This window comes from Oncorhynchus gorbuscha, linkage group LG16 (assembly GCF_021184085.1).
Source record: "Oncorhynchus gorbuscha isolate QuinsamMale2020 ecotype Even-year linkage group LG16, OgorEven_v1.0, whole genome shotgun sequence".
Lineage (NCBI taxonomy): Eukaryota > Metazoa > Chordata > Actinopteri > Salmoniformes > Salmonidae > Oncorhynchus > Oncorhynchus gorbuscha.
Genome location: NC_060188.1, coordinates 69,345,822 through 69,364,837, shown reverse-complemented (window position 1 = coordinate 69,364,837; position 19,016 = coordinate 69,345,822). Strand labels below are relative to the sequence as shown.

Genomic DNA, 19,016 nt, shown 5'->3' with positions numbered 1-19,016 from the left:
GTCTACCTTTGACTCTTTCCTCTCTGCCTCCTTCTTTCCACTCCTCTCCTCTTTTGACCTCACCCTCTCACCCTCCCCCCTACTCACAAGGCAGGCAATACGCTCGACCTCATTTACTTTACTAGATGCTGTTCTTCCACTAACCTCATTGCAACTCCCCTCCAAGTCTCCGACCACTGCCTTGTATCCTTTTCCCTCTCGCTCTCATCCAACACCTCCCACACTGCCCCTACTCGGATGGTATCGCGCCGTCCCAACCTTCGCTCTCTCTCCCCCGCTACTCTCTCCTCTTCCATCCTATCATCTCTTCCCTCCGCTCAAACCTTCTCCCACCTATCTCCTGATTCTGCCTCCTCAACCCTCCTCTCCTCCCTCTCTGCATCCCTTGACTCTCTATGTCCCCTATCCTCCAGGCCGGCTCGGTCCTCCCCTCCCGCTCCGTGGCTCGATGACTCATTGCGAGCTCACAGAACAGGGCTCCGGGCAGCCGAGCGGAAATGGAGGAAAACTCGCCTCCCTGCGGACCTGGCATCCTTTCACTCCCTCCTCTCTACATTTTCCTCCTCTGTCTCTGCTGCTAAAGCCACTTTCTACCACGCTAAATTCCAAGCATCTGCCTCTAACCCTAGGAAGCTCTTTGCCACCTTCTCCTCCCTCCTGAATCCTCCCCCCCCCCTCCCCTCTCTGCAGATGACTTCGTCAACCATTTTGAAAAGAAGGTCGACGACATCCGATCCTCGTTTGCTAAGTCAAACGACACCGCTGGTTCTGCTCACACTGCCCTACCCTGTGCTCTGACCTCTTTCTCCCCTCTCTCTCCAGATGAAATCTCGCGTCTTGTGACGGCCGGCCGCCCAACAACCTGCCCGCTTGACCCTATCCCCTCCTCTCTTCTCCAGACCATTTCCGGAGACCTTCTCCCTTACCTCACCTCGCTCATCAACTCATCCCTGACCGCTGGCTACGTCCCTTCCGTCTTCAAGAGAGCGAGAGTTGCACCCCTTCTGAAAAAACCTACACTCGATCCCTCCGATGTCAACAATTACAGACCAGTATCCCTTCTTTCTTTTCTCTCCAAAACTCTTGAACGTGCCGTCCTTGGCCAGCTCTCCCGCTATCTCTCTCTGAATGACCTTCTTGATCCAAATCAGTCAGGTTTCAAGACTAGTCATTCAACTGAGACTGCTCTCCTCTGTATCACGGAGGCGCTCCGCACTGCTAAAGCTAACTCTCTCTCCTCTGCTCTCATCCTTCTAGATCTATCGGCTGCCTTCGATACTGTGAACCATCAGATCCTCCTCTCCACCCTCTCCGAGTTGGGCATCTCCGGCGCGGCCCACGCTTGGATTGCGTCCTACCTGACAGGTCGCTCCTACCAGGTGGCGTGGCGAGAATCTGTCTCCTCACCACGCGCTCTCACCACTGGTGTCCCCCAGGGCTCTGTTCTTGGCCCTCTCCTATTCTCGCTATACACCAAGTCACTTGGCTCTGTCATAACCTCACATGGTCTCTCTTATCATTGCTATGCAGACGACACACAATTAATATTCTCCTTTCCCCCTTCTGATGACCAGGTGGCGAATCGCATCTCTGCATGTCTGGCAGACATATCAGTGTGGATGACGGATCACCACCTCAAGCTGAACCTCGGCAAGACGGAGCTGCTCTTCCTCCCGGGGAAGGACTGCCCGTTCCATGATCTCGCCATCACGGTTGACAACTCCATTGTGTCCTCCTCCCAGAGCGCCAAGAACCTTGGCGTGATCCTGGACAACACCCTGTCGTTCTCAACCAACATCAAGGCGGTGGCCCGTTCCTGTAGGTTCATGCTCTACAACATCCGCAGAGTACGACCCTGCCTCACACAGGAAGCGGCGCAGGTCCTAATCCAGGCACTTGTCATCTCCCGTCTGGATTACTGCAACTCGCTGTTGGCTGGGCTCCCTGCCTGTGCCATTAAACCCCTTCAACTCATCCAGAACGCCACAGCCCGTCTGGTGTTCAACCTTCCCAAGTTCTCTCACGTCACCCCGCTCCTCCGTTCTCTCCACTGGCTTCCAGTTGAAGCTCGCATCCGCTACAAGACCATGGTGCTTGCCTACGGAGCTGTGAGGGGAACGGCACCTCAGTACCTCCAGGCTCTGATCAGGCCCTACACCCAAACAAGGGCACTGCGTTCATCCACCTCTGGCCTGCTCGCCTCCCTACCACTGAGGAAGTACAGCTCCCGCTCAGCCCAGTCAAAACTGTTCGCTGCCCTGGCCCCCCAATGGTGGAACAAACTCCCTCACGACGCCAGGACAGCGGAGTCAATCACCACCTTCCGGAGACACCTGAAACCCCACCTCTTTAAGGAATACCTAGGATAGGATAAGTAATCCCTCTCACCCCCCTTAAGTTTTAGATGCACTATTGTAAAGTGACTGTTCCACTGGATGTCATAAGGTGAATGCACCAATTTGTAAGTCGCTCTGGATAAGAGCGTCTGCTAAATGACTTAAATGTAATGTAAATGTAATGTAAGCAGTAATCATGAGCCTATAAACTAGAGTTACACTGTTAGCACTGAGGTGGTGTGCAATAGTAGGAAGACCACTTTATGCAGCTCACCCTGTTCTATCAGCTCCAATGTAAATAACATGAGTAAGTCTACCTCTGATACACTTCCCAGTAAAGCATTAAAAACAATCAAGCAACCCAGAAAAGTGCTAAATATAGCCCATATTAACATACAGTGGGGCAAAAAAAGTATTTAGTCAGCCACCAATTGTGCAAGTTCTCCCACTTAAAAAGATGAGAGAGGCCTGTAATTTCCATCATAGGTACACTTCAACTATGACAGACAAAATGAGGAAAAAAATCCAGAAAATCACATTGTATGATTTTTTATGAATTTATTTGCAAATTATGGTGGAAAATAAGTATTTGGTCAATAACAAAAGTTTATCTCAATACTTTGTTATATACGCTTTGTTGGCAATGACAGAGGTCAAACGTTTTCTGTAAGTCTTCACAAGGTTTTCACACACTGTTGCTGGTATTTTGGCCCATTCCTCCATGCAGATCTCCTCTAGTGCAGTGATGTTTTGGGGCTGTTGCTGGGCAACACAAACTTTCAACTCCCTCCAAAGAGTTTCTATGGGGTTGAGATCTGGAGACTGTCTAGGCCACTCCAGGACCTTGAAATGCTTCTTACGAAGCCACTCCTTTGTTGCCCGGGCAGTGTGTTTGAGATCATTGTCATGCTGAAAGACCCAGCCACATTTAATCTTCAATGCCTTTGCTAATGGAAGGAGGTTTTCACTCAAAATCTCACGATACATGGCCCCATTCATTCTTTCCTTTACACGGATCAGTCGTCCTGGTCCCTTTGCAGAAAAACAGCCCCGAAGCATGATGTTTCCACCCCCATGCTTCACAGTAGGTATGGTGTTCTTTGGGTGCAACACAGCATTCTTTGTCCTCCAAACACGACGAGTTGAGGTTTTACCAAAAAGTTATATTTTGGTTTCATCTGACCATATGACATTCTCCCAATCTTCTTCTGGATCATCCAAATGCTCTCTAGCAAACTTCAGACCGGCCTGGACATGTACTGGCTTAAGCAGGGGGACACGTCTGGCTCTGCAGGATTTGAGTCCCTGGCGGCGTAGTGTGTTACTGATGGTAGGCTTTGTTACTTTGGTCCCAGCTCTCTGCAGGTCATTCACTAGGTCCCCCCGTGTGCTCACCGTTCTTGTGATCATTTTGACCCCACGGGGTGAGATCTTGCGTGGAGCCCCAGATCGAGGGAGATTATCAGTGGTCTTGTATGTCTTCCATTTCCTAATAATTGCTCACACAGTTGATTTCTTCAAACCAAGCTGCTTACCTATTGCAGATTCAGTCTTCCCAGCCTGGTGCAGGTCTACAATTTTGTTTCTGGTGTCCTTTGACAGCTCTTTGGTCTTGGCCATACTGGAGTTTGGAGTGGGACTGTTTGAGGTTGTGGACAGGTGTCTTTTATACTGATAACAAGTTCAAACAGGTGCCATTAATACAGGTAACGAGTGGAGGACAGAGGAGCCTCTTACAGAAGAAGTTACAGGTCTGTGAGAGCCAGAAATCTTGCTTGTTTGTAGGTGACCAAATACTTATTTTCCACCATAATTTGCAAATAAATTCAGTAAAAATCCTACAATGTGATTTTCTGGATTTTTCTCTCATTTTGTCTGTCATAGTTGAAGTGTACCTATGAAGAGAATTACAGATCTCTCTCATCTTTTTAAGTGGGAGAACTTGCACAATTGGTGGCTGACTAAATACTTTTTTTGCCCCACTGTATGTAGCCTAAGAAACAAAATCCATGAAGTCAATAACTTGCTTGTAACAGATGACATTCATATTCTGAAACTCACTGAGATAATAACTTCGCTGATACAGTGGTAGCAATACATGGTTATAACATCTACCAAAAAGACAGAAATGCCAACGGAGGCGGTTTTGCGGTCTATATTCAGAATCACATTCCTATAAAGCTTAGAGACGATCTAATGTTTAATACTGTTGAAGTAATATGGCTACAGGTTCATCTGCCTCACATAAAGCACATTCTTGTGGGAAGCTGCTATAGACAACCAAGTGCTAACAGTCAGTATCTGGATAATATGTGTGAAATGCTTGATAATGTATGTGATATCAACAGAGAAGTATACAGTTTACACTCAGGTTGGATTCATTAAAACTCGTTTTTCAACCACTTCACAAATTTCTTGTTAACAAACTATAGTTTTGGTAAGTCGGTTAGGACATCTACTTTGTGCATGACACAAGTCATTTTTCCAACAATTGTTTACAGACAATTGTTTATTTCACTTATAATTCACTGTATCATAATTCCAGTCGATCAGAAGTTTACATAAACTAAGTTGACTGTGCCTTTAAACAGCTTGGAAAATTCCAGAAAATGTTGTCATGGCTTTAGAAGCTTATGATAGGCTAATTGACATAATTTGAGTCAATCGGAGGTGTCCCTGTGGATGTATTTCAAGGCCTACCTTCAAACTCAGTGGGAAAATTGTAAAATCAAAAGAAATCAGCCAAGACCTCAGAAAAAAAATTGGAGACCTCCACAAGTCTGGTTCATCCTTGGAAGCAATTTCCAAACGCCTAAAGGTACCACGTTCATCTGTACAAACAATAGTACGCAAGTATAAACACCATAGGACCACGCAGCCGCCATACTGCTCAGCAAGGAGACGCATTGTTTCCGAGAGATGAACGTACTTTGGTGCGAAAAGTGCAAATCAATCCCAGAACAACCTAGTGAAGATGCTGGAGGAAACAGGTTCAAAAGTATCTATATCCACAGTGCAACGAGTCCTATATCGACATAATCTGAAAGGTCGACCAGCAAGGAAGAAGCCACTGCTCCAAAACCACCATAAAAAAGTCAGACTACGGTTTGCAACTGCACACGAGGACAAAGATCATACTTTTTGGAGAAATGTCCTCTGGTCTGATGAAACAAAAATAGAACTGTTTGGCCATAATGACCATCGTTATGTTTGGAGGTACGGGGGGGGGGCATCATGTTGTAGGGGTGCTTTACTGCAGGAGGGACTGCAGCACTTTACAAAATACATGGCATCATGAGGCAGGAAAATTATGTGGATATATTGAAGCAACATCTCAAGACATCAGTTAAAGCTTGGTCGCAAATGGGTCTTCCAAATGGACAATGACCCCAAGCATACTTCCAAAGTTGTGGCAAAATGGCTCAAGACAACAAAGTCAAGGTGTAGGAGTGGCATCACAAATTCCTGAAATGTTGTGGGCAGAACTCAAAAAGCGTATACGAGCAAGGAGGCCTACAAACCTTACTCAGTTACAGCAGCTCTGTCAGGAGGAATGGGCCAAAATTCACCAAACTTATTGTGGGAAGCCATTGGAAGGCTGCCCAAAACGTTTGACCCAGGTTAAACGATTTAAAGGCAATGTTACCAAATACTAATTGAGTGATGTAAACTTCTGACCCACTGGGAATGTGATGAAAGAAATAAAAGTTGAAATAATTCTCTACTATTATTTCTGACATTTCACATTCTTAAAAACAAAGTGGTGATCCTAACTGACATAAGACAGGAAATCTTTACTTGGATTTAATGTCAGGAATTGTGAAAAACTAAGTTTAAATGTATTTGGCTAAGGTGCATGTAAATTTCTGAATTAAACTGAATTTTCTTGGTGATTTAAATATTGACTGGCTATCATCAAGCTGCCCACTCAGGAAAAAATGTCAAACTGTAACCAGTGCCTGCAACCTGGATCAGGTTGTCAGTCAACCTATCATGGTAGTTACAAACAGCACAGGAATTAAATCATCAACATGTATTGATCACATTTTTACTAACGCTGCAGAAATTTGCTTTAAAGCAGTATCCAAATCCATAGTAGTGATTACAATATACAGTGCCTTGCGAAAGTATTCGGCCCCCTTGAACTTTGCGACCTTTTGCCACATTTCAGGCTTCAAACAGAAATATATAAAACTGTATTTTTTGTGAAGAATCAACAACAAGTGGGACACAATCATGAAGTGGAACGATATTTATTGGATATTTAAAACTTTTTTAACAAATCAAAAACTGAAAAATTGGGCGTGCAAAATTATTCAGCCCCTTTACTTTCAGTGCAGCAAACTCTCTCCAGAAGTTCAGTGATGATCTCTGAATGATCCAATGTTGACCTGATGACTGATGATGATAAATACAATCCACCTGTGTAATCAAGTCTCTGTATAAATGCACCTGCAGTGTGATAGTCTCAGAGGTCTGTTAAAAGCGCAGAGAGCATCATGAAGAACAAGGAACACACCAGGCATGTCCGAGATACTGTTGTGTATTTGGCTTGTCACCAAAAGCACTCACAAACTTCTACAGATGCACAATCGAGAGAATCCTCGCAGGCTGTATCACCGCCTGGTACGGCAACTGCTCCGCCCACAACCGCAAGGCTCTCCAGAGGGTAGTGAGGTCTGCACAACGCATCACCGGGGGCAAACTACCTGCCCTCCAGGACACCTACACCACCCGATGTCACAGGAAGGCCATAAAGATCATCAAGGACAACAACCACACGAGCCACTGCCTGTTCACCCCGCTATCATCCAGAAGGCGAGGTCAGTACAGGTGCATCAAAGCTGGGACCGAGAGACTGAAAAACAGCTTCTATCTCAAGGCCATCAGACTGTTAAACAGCCACCACTAACATTGAGTGGCTGCTGCCAATACACTGACTCAACTCCAGCCACTTTAATAATGGGAATTGATGGGAAATTATGTAACATATATCACTAGCCACTTTAAACAATGCTACCTAATATAATGTTTACATACCCTACATTATTCATCTCATATGTATACGTATATACTGTACTCTATCTCATCTACTGCATCTTTATGTAATACATGTATCACTAGCCACTTTGTTTACATACTCATCTCATATGTATATACTGTACTCGATACCATCTACAGTATCTTGCCTATGCCGCTCTGTACCATTACTCATCCATATATCTTTATCCCCTTACACTTGTGTGTGTAAGACAGTCGTTTTGGAATGGTTAGTTAGATTACTTGTTGGTTATCACTGTATTGTCGGAACTAGAAGCACAAGCATTTTGCTACACTTGCATTAACATCTGCTAACCATGTGTATGTGACAAATAACATTTGATTTGACAAGACATGCCACAAGAGGTCTCTTCACAGTCCCCAAGTCCAGAACAGACTATGGGAGGCACACAGTACATAGAGCCATGACTACATGGAACTCTATTCCACATCAAGTAACTGACGCAAGCAGTAAAATTTGATTTAAAAAACACCTTATGGAACAGCGGGGACTGTGAAGCAACACAAACATTGGCACAGACCCATGCATACACACACACACACGATAACAAGTGCACTATGGATCTAGTAAAGTAGATATGTGGTAGTGGTGGAGTAGGGGTCTGAGAATACACAGTGTGTTGTGAAATCTGTAAAATGTTTTAAAATGGTATAAACTGCCTTAATTTAGCTGGATCCCAGAAAGAGTAGCTAAAAAAAAGGCTATAAAGTTCTGCATATGCTACACATCAAAACTATGAATAGTGTTTTTGTTATTTGTTTCCAAAATATTTTTAAGGACACGTAAATGTGGCTCATTTGGCTAACATCCCTCGTTTATTGATCTGGTTGGATCTGAATGCATATGGATGTCCATTACATTTCTCGAATGTCAGGTAGAATGAAATTTGTGTTTTCCAGTGCCAAATTTTCCTAAAAAAAACATTTTTTAATTAAAATTTTAGAATATGAAAACGCAAACTATGATGTTGAAGTGCCCGAAGTCGGTATGCTTTGTTTATTGGTTGTGTGGTGCACTGGCACAGAAAGACGTTGGTGGAAAATTTGTTGCATAAATGTTATGTAATTATAAATATGGCATCAAAATGTTGAAAACCTGATTTCCCCCTAGCTGATCATTATCTACAACAGCTCTGTTTGTAGTGCAATGTTTACAGGCAGGGAAAGTGAGTTCTTCTGTGGTCAGAGAACCTTCAGGCCCATAGTCCTGCGTAGCATCGACTGTGTCACAAAAGCATGCTGAAGTGGCAAAGTTGATATCCATGTTTACAAACACAGGGTCCCTACAGTTGTCATTTGTGGTCGTAAACATGTTTAGTTAATTATATGAGGGGGGACGATGTTCAATGTATTTAACAGTACAAGAGGGTCATGTGAAAATATTTGCAACTTTGAGGAGTGGGGGTGCATTTTTTCTTTTAGGACACCTTGAGTTGGATCAACCCTGTACATTTCGATCTGTCCCTTAGAGACTTACCCAGAAAGACTCACAGATGTAATCGCTGCCAATGATGATTCTAACATCTATTGACTCAAGGATTTGAATCCTTATGTTAATGAGGTATTTGTTTAATTTTCAATACATTTGCAAAAGTTTTCACTTTGTCATTATGGGGTATTGTGTGTAGGTTGGTGAGAATGCATTTCATTTCTTCCATTTAGAATTCAGGCCGTAACACAACAAAATGTGGAATAAGTCAAGTGGTATGAATACTTTCTGAAGGCACTGTACACAATTCCAAGGTCACAATGACGTGATTTCTCCACCCTCCTATACAACAGGCAGTTTATCATAATTGGCAATTTCATGTCTGATGGCCAATTCTCTAATGTTCTTCAACAGCCCCTTTAACCTTGCTCTCCCCTCACTCCCTTCCGCTCTTTTTCTCTCGGTGTGCAGGTATAGGCGGTGGAGCCCTGAGGGAGCCTGCCTCTGTCACCAGCTCCAGATAAGACTGTTGCCATGGGGACAGTCAATGGCTCAGAGAGGGGAGACTCGGGGGCAGACATAAACACTGTTTGATTTCACCAGCTGTGAGACACTGGGAGAGATGCACAGGGGGAATTCACAAAGGAGACAAGCTGTAGATGGGAGCAGGGGGCAATTTATGTTCTGTCACAAAGTCAGATGAGAGAGGTCAAAGAGAACCAGAGAGGGGAGAGAGACAAGACAAGAGAGGGCTTCTTGATCTTCTTGATCTCTGCTAAGCAGGTGGAGAGAGGCTGAGGAAGACAGGGGAGGAGAGAAAGAGATGGGCAGCAGTCAAATAGAGCAACAAAAAAATCAATTAAAATCTCATATTGAAACGCTGGCTAGCGACAGTGACACGATATGGAGTGTGTGCACAATGACTGTGTTTGAAAGCATCAACAACATGCTGGATCACAGCTGTACTGTGACTGACTGATCTAGAAATAATATTGGAGTAGTCATCTATAATTAAAGGTGATTTGTAGATCCGTCAGTCTCTACAAGCCTTTAAAGTCGGCTGAAATGGCGAAAGCGGCCAGTGATTCACAGGAGCTCAGGCTGTACAATGAGTGACTGAGCTAGAGATGACGTCACTTTGAAAGAGCACAGGGAGAATGATCAGTTTGAGAGTAAAGTAGCAGCCTGAGGGAGCTTGTGAAGCAGGCAGCTTCAGTCTAGGAGATCAGATCAATCAGGAAATGAGACACAGAAAAAAAGGTGCTTTATTGAAAACAAAAATATCTCAAAAAAGATTTACAAAATAATGCTTGTTGTCGTAGATGATACAGCATGTGATTATTTTCTATTTTTTCTTGCATTATTTTTTTTCTTCCTTTTCTTACATTAGCTCTTCTCTTGTATACAAAACAAACATGAATAACATGAAGGTGCTTGCAAGGAGAATGTGAAATACGGTTGGAGATAGACCCTGGCGAGGTGCACTAGTGCACTTCACTCTCCGTTCCCTCACTTTGTACAAACTGACTTTTTGAACTAAACAAAACATTCTGGAATCTGGAAATCCCCACCGTTATTTTCTTATATACCAAGCACACTTAACGATGCTGCCCTAACCGAAAACGGACATATAGGAACTGTGCAATAATTACATTATCGCCCTTTTAGCTTACATCAGCTTTGTTCAGGTGTTTTGCAACTTGAAGATGTTGCAAATGTCATTCATTATGTGAGCAAAAATAATGCTATTGTCAAACTCCATGGCTTAGAGACAGAAAACAGAAAAGGGGATATGGCACAAAAAGAATCCCTCAATCAAAACAGTGAAAAAAAGTAGAAAACAAAGGCAACAAACACATCTCTCAGAGGACCAAACAGACCTTGCACTTGTCTGTAAAAATAACATTATCGTTGTTTTTTAAATTACTTTACTACTCTTCTGGGATAAGGCACCGGTCACATAACTGAACCCAGAGCAGTGAGTAACAGAGGAAATTTCACTAGACGACAGAGAACCATGAATAATCTCCATTTACTTCACTGTATTACAGAGGAAATAACAAAACTGAAGCAACAATTATTATGCCCCATTCACTGTTTTCTAGACGGCCATAAATATAAAGTCTACATTTGACATTTTTTTGTCATTTAGCAGACGATCTTATACAGAGTGACTTATAGTAGTGAGTGCATATATTTTCATACGGGTCCCCAGTGGGAATAGAACCGACAACACTGGCGTTGTAAGCACCATGCTCTACCAACTGAGCTACACGGGACCCTGCAGTCTACTAATCGTATTCTATTACTACGGGCATTTCAGATGATAAATTAATGCATACTAAAGCACAAATAATTAAAGAGGAGAGGGTGCTTACAGAATGCCTGCAACTCCTCTTACAATATACAGCCATCCCCTCATCTGTCATATTTTTTAAATATTCTATATAGGGCTGAAAATTACTGCATGAAAAAATGAGAAAGGTTAACTAAAACCCAGTTCTAACTCATTAGTTATCATTATGGTACCGCTATCTGAGACAGTGAGACAGACCACCACACTGATACATAACATTGCAGACTTAGTTCTAGCCTATGACATCCTGCTGCAATGACAGCACCTACTGACAAAGTTGGCACTGGTACTCATAACACACACACACACGCGTGTGGGACAGCACATGATGGGTATGTGTGATTTGTAGCCATGCTATCCACATACTGTACCAAATAATATTGTATGTGCCAGAAACACTCTCCCCTTTTTGATTTCTCTCTCCCCTTCCTACTTAATCTTTCTTTGGGGAAAGCCTCCCCTCCCCACATTAGCTAGTAAACACAGATTTGCCCTCTAGTGCAGAATGAAGGCATGTCCACAGTGTGGCTAGGCAATCCACACATCTTCCATGATGACGATCAAAATCAAGGGAAAATAACTGAGAAATGACAAACCATGTTGAAAAAGAGAGGGAACTAAGGATGATGCCAAAATGTATGACAGCTTGAGAGAGAGAGGCAGAACGTGTGAGTATTCTCTTTTGTTGAATAATGTATGAAATCCTCCTGTGATTTCTGCAGCGTTGTCTCTCTTCTCTCTGGTGGCAGGGTCTGTTGGCAGGGTAGCGTGCCTGGTGGTGGTGGTGGGGTCAGACGTACCACTCCCTGCGTGAGATCACGGAGCCATCCATATGAGAGACATAGTCCCCCTCGGCCCCACTGTCAAAGCAGTCATCCGACAAGTAGGGGGAACCGTTGCTCAGCGGGTGTGGTGGGGCAGTGTATCTGGCATGGCTACTCTGGTGGGGGCTGGGGTAGCTACGCAGGTGGTCGTGGTCATGGTGTTCTCCATTTCTTGTCGCCCTCGTGCGGCCATTGGACTGGCGCTCTGGCTCTCTGTGGTTGTGGCTGTTCATGATGGTTGTTGATGTTGGATGCAGGTGGAGGCGCTCGCGGTCCCGCTCGTGGTTGCGTTCGCGGTCGCCCCACTCCTCGCGGTCCTTGTCTACAAAAACGTTATTGGCAGGCTTGGAGGGGTGGAGCTCGTGCTGTGGAGGAACCTTCTGCATGTCTGAAGGCCCTAGGTACTGCTTGGTGTAGTAGTCCCCGCGGAAGGTCTGTCGTTGTCGGAGGTAACAGACCCCGCCCAGCACTAGAAGCAGCAGGAGGAACAAGGCTCCGCCCACAGCTCCGCCCACGATGGTGCCCAGTTGGTTGGCAGGGGGCAGGGCTGCCAGGGTGGGGGAGGTGAAGAGGACCCGTTGCTTGCCTCCCACAGAGGTGGAGGAGGAGGCAGAGCCAGTTAGGACAGGCGCAGGGGTGGTGGAGGGCATGGAGGTGGTGGGAGGATCTAATGGAGGGAGGCAGGGAGGAGGGAAGTAGAGTCAGGGAGGGAGGGATGGACAGACAGAAAAGTAGAGAATGTCAATGCCAACTACATCAGCATATTACTGAAAGGGGATAGGTAGACATGAGAAAACTACAAAACAGTTCTACATCTAAAACAACGTGCTCATAACAGCCTCAGGTTTGCATTGACATGTTATCTGAACAAAGTATGTTGTTGTTGTTAGATCTCTTGACAGACCACTTGAGGTTAGAAGTAACCTTTAAAACGTATAGATGTGGTAAATTAAGTTTTGATGTTTCGGGATTGAGGTAAATGTATACAAATTGACAATAAAGACTAAAAAAATCATGCCGTTTAGAGCATCCAAATGGGCGGTAGCCTGATCGGTAGAAAACCAGAGACTGTGAGAGTGAGCATTACACTAATCACAAAAGAATGGAAAGGCAAGGTAAGGCAGAGGGATGTAGATGTTACTAGTTTAGGAACCAGAGATGGGTGATTAAGAACTAAGACCTCTACAAAGCAAAAACAAATTCTTAAAACAATCATGAATTGAACTTAATGCTGACTAGCTTTTGTCAGTAACACCTTATTTGAAGTAGTATAAGCTGTTCATAATGCCCACATATAACTTACGCTGACAACTTTAGGCACTGCATGGCATACACACTGTCAACTGTAAGTCATGGACACTCAACACTATTTTCCTTGCCATGTAAATCTTTGCAAGAAGGAAGAGAAGATTTGTTCCGTATTGCACAGATCAGCTTTAGAGGGACAATCAATCACGACATTCTGTAGCTGTACCGCCATTAAAATCAAGTCGAATGAACTGATGAACACTTTTATGATTATTATGTGCCTGTTATGGGTGCTTATAAAGAATTTATGGAGAGCTTATGCTGAGCATTTCAAATAAAGAGAAACATGTCTTTGTCATTGAGAATGTCGTAAGGCACTGATACGTAGGAGGGAAGGGATGTCTAGAATAGAATCAGCACTAATGTTAGGGGACTTGGAGAGATGGGAAGGACTACCAAGACGTTAGGGGACTTGGAGAGATGGGAAGGACTACCAAGACGTTAGGGGACTTGGAGAGATGGGAAGGACTACCAAGACGTTAGGGGACTTGGAGAGATGGGAAGGACTACCAAGACGTTAGGGGACTTGGAGAGATGGGAAGGACTACCAAGACGTTAGGGGACTTGGAGAGATGGGAAGGACTACTAAAAATGTCAGGGAGTGGTTCAGGGAAAAGAAATGGGCAAAATGGCGAATCACTCCTTTACAGTTCAGTCAGTTTGAATAAGTGATTTGGACACTCCCTGTGTTGACTTGATCCAGATCTTCACATGCTCCCTATAATGTTCTTTAGGCCAGATGAACCATGATCAAACACCTTACATCAGCAGATGAGACATGCTGCTCTCCTTATTCCATCCGCTGGTATTTCTGTCCGGACTTGTTGAGTCTGTATTTAACTGCTGTGGTCAGGGTTGCAAAGCTACCGGTAATTTACCAAAGTTACCGGAATCTTCAGTAATTTTGGCAATTAACAGAAAATATATGGCACTATCATAACTTTGGTGATTTATACTTGGAATAACTTTATTAATTAAACATGTATAGTATTCATTTATTATATCTGTGTCCATATTGATAAGAGCGTCTGCTAAATGACTTAAATGTAAATGTAAATGTAATATTGTCCATGAGTAAATAAAGTAGATATTTTCTCTTAAACCATATGGTTCAAGAGAAAATAGCTTAATTAATGGTTAAAAAAAGCATCTAATCAACAATGGCATTACTTTGAACTATTTACTTCTCACAACTGCCCCCAAATACATACTTACATAGTAAAACTAACACATACTTACATAGTAAAACTAATACATAATGCTGAAACCCTCATATTAAACATCAAATGTATTCACTAAATTGATGGTTTTTATTTAGCATAATGTTTTACAGCTTTGTCATTCATTTTTGTATTTTGAAATAATCTTATTCAATGATTTAATATAATTTTTCATGTGATAAGGCCATGCAGAAGGCCAGAGATAATTAGATGCTTGTGATAACCTGAAGTACCCAAAAGGGCCACTAGATGTCTTGTGAGAGATTACATCAAATCCATGAAAATAACCAACATTCTGGTAGTTTCCTGTTAAATTTAGAAATGTTCCAGTGATATATACCCTCCCTTTGCAACCCTAGCTGTGGTTGTGATTGGATTAGGACTGCACATGTGTGAAAGGTTTCCCCTAAGTGTTCAGTGATGTTGTGAAGTTCTTAAAACAGCAACATAAAATAACACTCTAGTCCTGGTTCCAGGTCCGATATTTGTAGAGATATCAGACTCTCAGATCCAACAGAATGACGTCGTCCCGACGCCATGCGGAGAAACTGCACGAACGTGTGGGCGAGCACACACACAAGAGCGAAACACATTACCCAGAAGCGCGCACACAGAGAACACACACCACGCAAACCCACAGAGCTTCCCTCAAAGGGAAAAGCAAAAAAATATATATGTTTAATAAATAAGACTTGAAAAGAGCTGGTGAATATTTTATGAATCTGGGACATCTCAGTCAAGGCTGCACGCCTCTGCCTTTCACTGCGTCACACACACACACACACACACACACACACACACACACACACACACACACACACACACACACACACACACACACACACACACACACACACACACACACACACACACACACACACACACACACACACACACACACACACACACACACACCGAGAGAGTACAGAGGAAGAGAGAGCAAAAGAGTAACAAAAAAGAGGGATGGAGGGAGAGATGTACAGTAGTCATACTGAAAGCTTATTTCAGGAAGAGAAGAAAGGTTTATGAGCCGAGGGAGGTGAGGGGGTTAACAAAACCTCAGGGACGTGGTGCTCATATTGCACAGAAGAGACAGACACATGCCAGGCCAGGGGAACAACAGGGGACAGGCAACAAAGCCTGGAGTGAGTTAGTAGTCTGAGATGATGATTAGGGATGAGCAGACAGACAGATGGGTTTGGCCAGAGAACTAGGGAGCTCTCCTCTCCTGTTGAACATCTGGAGACCTAATCAAGACTAATCAGGCTCCAATTAAGACTCTTACATCTGAGGACCAGAAATAATCTGCACTAATACAGCGTGGCAGCTCGCTTCAATTCAAACACTGACACACCCTCAAGCTTAGATGGATTAGGGTTTAGAATGACGAAATGCTGGATGGACCATGTGTGTGTTTAAATGTGATTCATCCTCGGAAAAGTATACCATTGTTTCAAAACCATAAAAAAGTTATAAGTGAAGTGTTTAGTAGTGAGAGCCATAGAGACACAGAGATAGTATTGTCCATAGAGATAAATCAAGACTCATCTCCATGGTATTATCTCTACACTGAAAGCTTCAAGTTCTCCCCAAGAGAAACAGGGAGAATGTGTGCAATAGCAAGCTGTGTGCATATTCAGCAGAGTTTCCCCTCTCACCTTGTATGCGTATCCGCAGGTCCCTGCTGCGTAGGTTGATGGCATTGGCAACCTCACACCTGTAGACTCCAGAGTCATTCCTTTGGAGGGGCCTCAGAAACAGCAACGTGCTGTTCAGTATCTCCACCCCCTCTGGCATGTCCCCGTCCAGTCTGGGATGCACACACACATACAAGAACACAAAATGAAAGACGGACACAATTATACACAAACACTGGTTCAATGTTCAATCTGCAGTGTGAACAAATTTGTGCACACTTAAAAATGTGATCACACACGCTCACAAACCTGATCCATCTGAAGTGGTGGGCTGGTGGGTTTGCCTTGGCTTTGCAGGTCAGCAGGACGCTCTCGCGGCCCACGTGCCAGTCACCATCATAACCTACCACCACAATGTCTGGGGCATCTGCAGAGATAAGACACAGGAGGATTAACATATATAGCAACAGGAAAAGCCCCCCCCCCCCCCCCCACAAAAAGAAAAAATGGTGTGAAATGACATGTGAATCAGTTAAATCAATCAAATCTGTCTAAATTCCATCATGATAGACATGACTAATCTGTGAATGATTGTGAACAAAAAAGGCATTCTTGTGGGACTCGCGTTCAATCACGCACGCACACACGGACAGAGAGAGACTCACACTCCACATTGAGCTGGTAGGGGATCCTAAAGTCCGTGTGCAGGGCAGGATGGCGCACCACACAGGTGAGGGCTTGACCCTGGACGTGGCGGGTGGGCTGCCACAGGTAGTGCACTTGGGTGCTGGTGGTGCCGTTGGCCTCATCCTGCATCGTCACCTCTGAATGGCCAAACAGGTCCGTCTCCCAGGAGACTTCGGCAGGGGGGAGGGCCCGCTCAGCGATGCAGGTAGCCACCACCGTCTCATTGCCCTCATCGATCAGCGCCACCGAGCCAGCCGACACATACACCTTGGGCTCCACTGAGAGAGAGGAGAGAGAGAAATGGAGAGAAATAGCTGTACTGTTTAGACAGAGTTCCAGTAGCCTCTAGGGAAGTAGAGTTGAGTTCCTGAGTCTGGGAGAGCTTCCAAACACACACCCTCTTTCAGTCATTCACCAAGCTCTTGTTAATTTCTGTCCACCTCTGCCACTCTCTCCATCTCCCTAGATCCCCCCCTTTCTTACTATGCAGTAGCAGCTCAGGGACATCCTGTAACCTTTCCAAAAGTGTGTGTGTGTGTGTGTATATATATAAAGCCATGGCTTTGCCTGGAATGATGGATAGATGGATAGATCTATCCAACCCCAGCCCCTCCCAGGAGATCCCTTAAAATAGAGGGACGTTTCAACTGTGCAACACACATACACACACCGCACGCCTTATTGCCCACCGCATTTCTCTAGCTCTAATTATAGCACCCTGTTCTTCTACACCCCTCCCTTGCTCCCTCGTTCCCATTCCTCCACCCCTCCACTCATTCTCGCAACTGTACCCAACTGTCATACTGTTTACCCCACAGCAAATCTCCATGACTCCTCACTGCAACGCCACTTCATCGACCAACCCTTATTCCAATCTCTCGTTCTCACCACTTTCCTTCCTCACTCTCCCCCTTCTCTTTTTTTCGTCTTCCACTTTGTCTTACCACTTTCCCTCCGGCTCAGTGATGTGAGTAGGATGTCTCTCCCCCAGAATATTGGTATGCATTATTCATTCAATTTACAAGAGGCACTTTACTAAGATACAGAATTACATTTTAGAATCTTACAAGCACACTATTAGCCAGACAAACACACACATACATTTACAAAAGGTGTTTTGCACACAGACACATACACAAGCAAACATATGCAGATTCTTACCAAGCACACTGACAGTGGTGGAGGCCTGTGTGTTGCCCAGGGGGAAGGTGGCCACCTTGCAGGTGTACACTCCAATGTCTGTGAAGCCCACGTCCTCCAGTACGATGGTGGCGTCATGGGAGGAGGGTGAGAGGAAGGACAGGCGGCGAACGTAGTCCGGGGGGATGGAGATACCGAACACGGGATTGTACACCGCCACAGTCACCGAGCCTGTGGGCAACCGGCGCTCCCAGGAACTCTGGGTAAAACTCAGGTTGGCCTCCACCTCCACACTACAGCCCAACGTCACGTTCTTCCCCAATACAGCACTCACCTTCTGGGGCACCAACACCTGACTGCCCCCCACACCTGGAGCCAGGGAGAGAAACAAAGAATGAATAGTTTCACCATCAAAGATCAGTTCATTCCAATTATTTCTAAAGAACTACTGTTAGCAATAACATTGAGAGAAAAGCAGTGGGGAATATGTTAAGTTATTAAGTATAATCCTAACAGTTGTACTTGGGCAGTGAAACATAAGCCTGTAAGTGGGTGTGTAATGTGTATGGCTGTACATTCAATATGCCCACTGATGATGGCAATAAAGGACCTCCATCAGTCTCTCAGAATCACATCATTTACCATAATAACAATAAAACTGAAACGCATGCACAGCTTGTGAATATGTGTGTGTTAAAGTTTGTGAATAGGTAAGGAGGACATGTGGGGACAACCTGCTAGTACTACAACAACAGCAGCAGGTGCGGTATCTCACACACACACACACACACACACACACACACACACACACACACACACACACACACACACACACACACACACACACACACACACACACACACACACACACACACACACACACACACACACACACACACACACACACACACACACCTAGTCATATAATCATGGATGAAACTCGAGCACCATTCATTTCAGCTGGACTCTCTTTTATAAAGTCCTCAAACCATATTTAAGCCCATGACATAAACCAGTG

The 19,016-nt window shown here is 44.5% G+C and overlaps 1 protein-coding gene across 2 annotated transcripts in view; it reads right to left on the bottom strand.

The window, feature by feature from the left end:
* LOC123998842 (nectin-3-like protein) overlaps positions 1 to 19,016 on the bottom strand; it is a 90,861-nt gene that overhangs the window by 20,022 nt on the left and 51,823 nt on the right. The window contains exons 2-6 of one of the 2 annotated variants that reach the window (XM_046304039.1): positions 18,020 to 18,367; positions 16,837 to 17,136; positions 16,481 to 16,598; positions 16,193 to 16,344; positions 10,074 to 12,673 (exon numbers count right to left, since the gene is read on the bottom strand). In XM_046304039.1, coding sequence (XP_046159995.1) covers positions 11,973 to 12,673; positions 16,193 to 16,344; positions 16,481 to 16,598; positions 16,837 to 17,136; positions 18,020 to 18,367 — 1,619 coding nt within the window. In that variant the 3' untranslated portion in view covers positions 10,074 to 11,972. Of the gene's footprint in view, positions 1 to 10,073; positions 12,674 to 16,192; positions 16,345 to 16,480; positions 16,599 to 16,836; positions 17,137 to 18,019; positions 18,368 to 19,016 lie in introns of those variants that run through there. The other variant, XM_046304040.1, reaches the window with a different exon arrangement.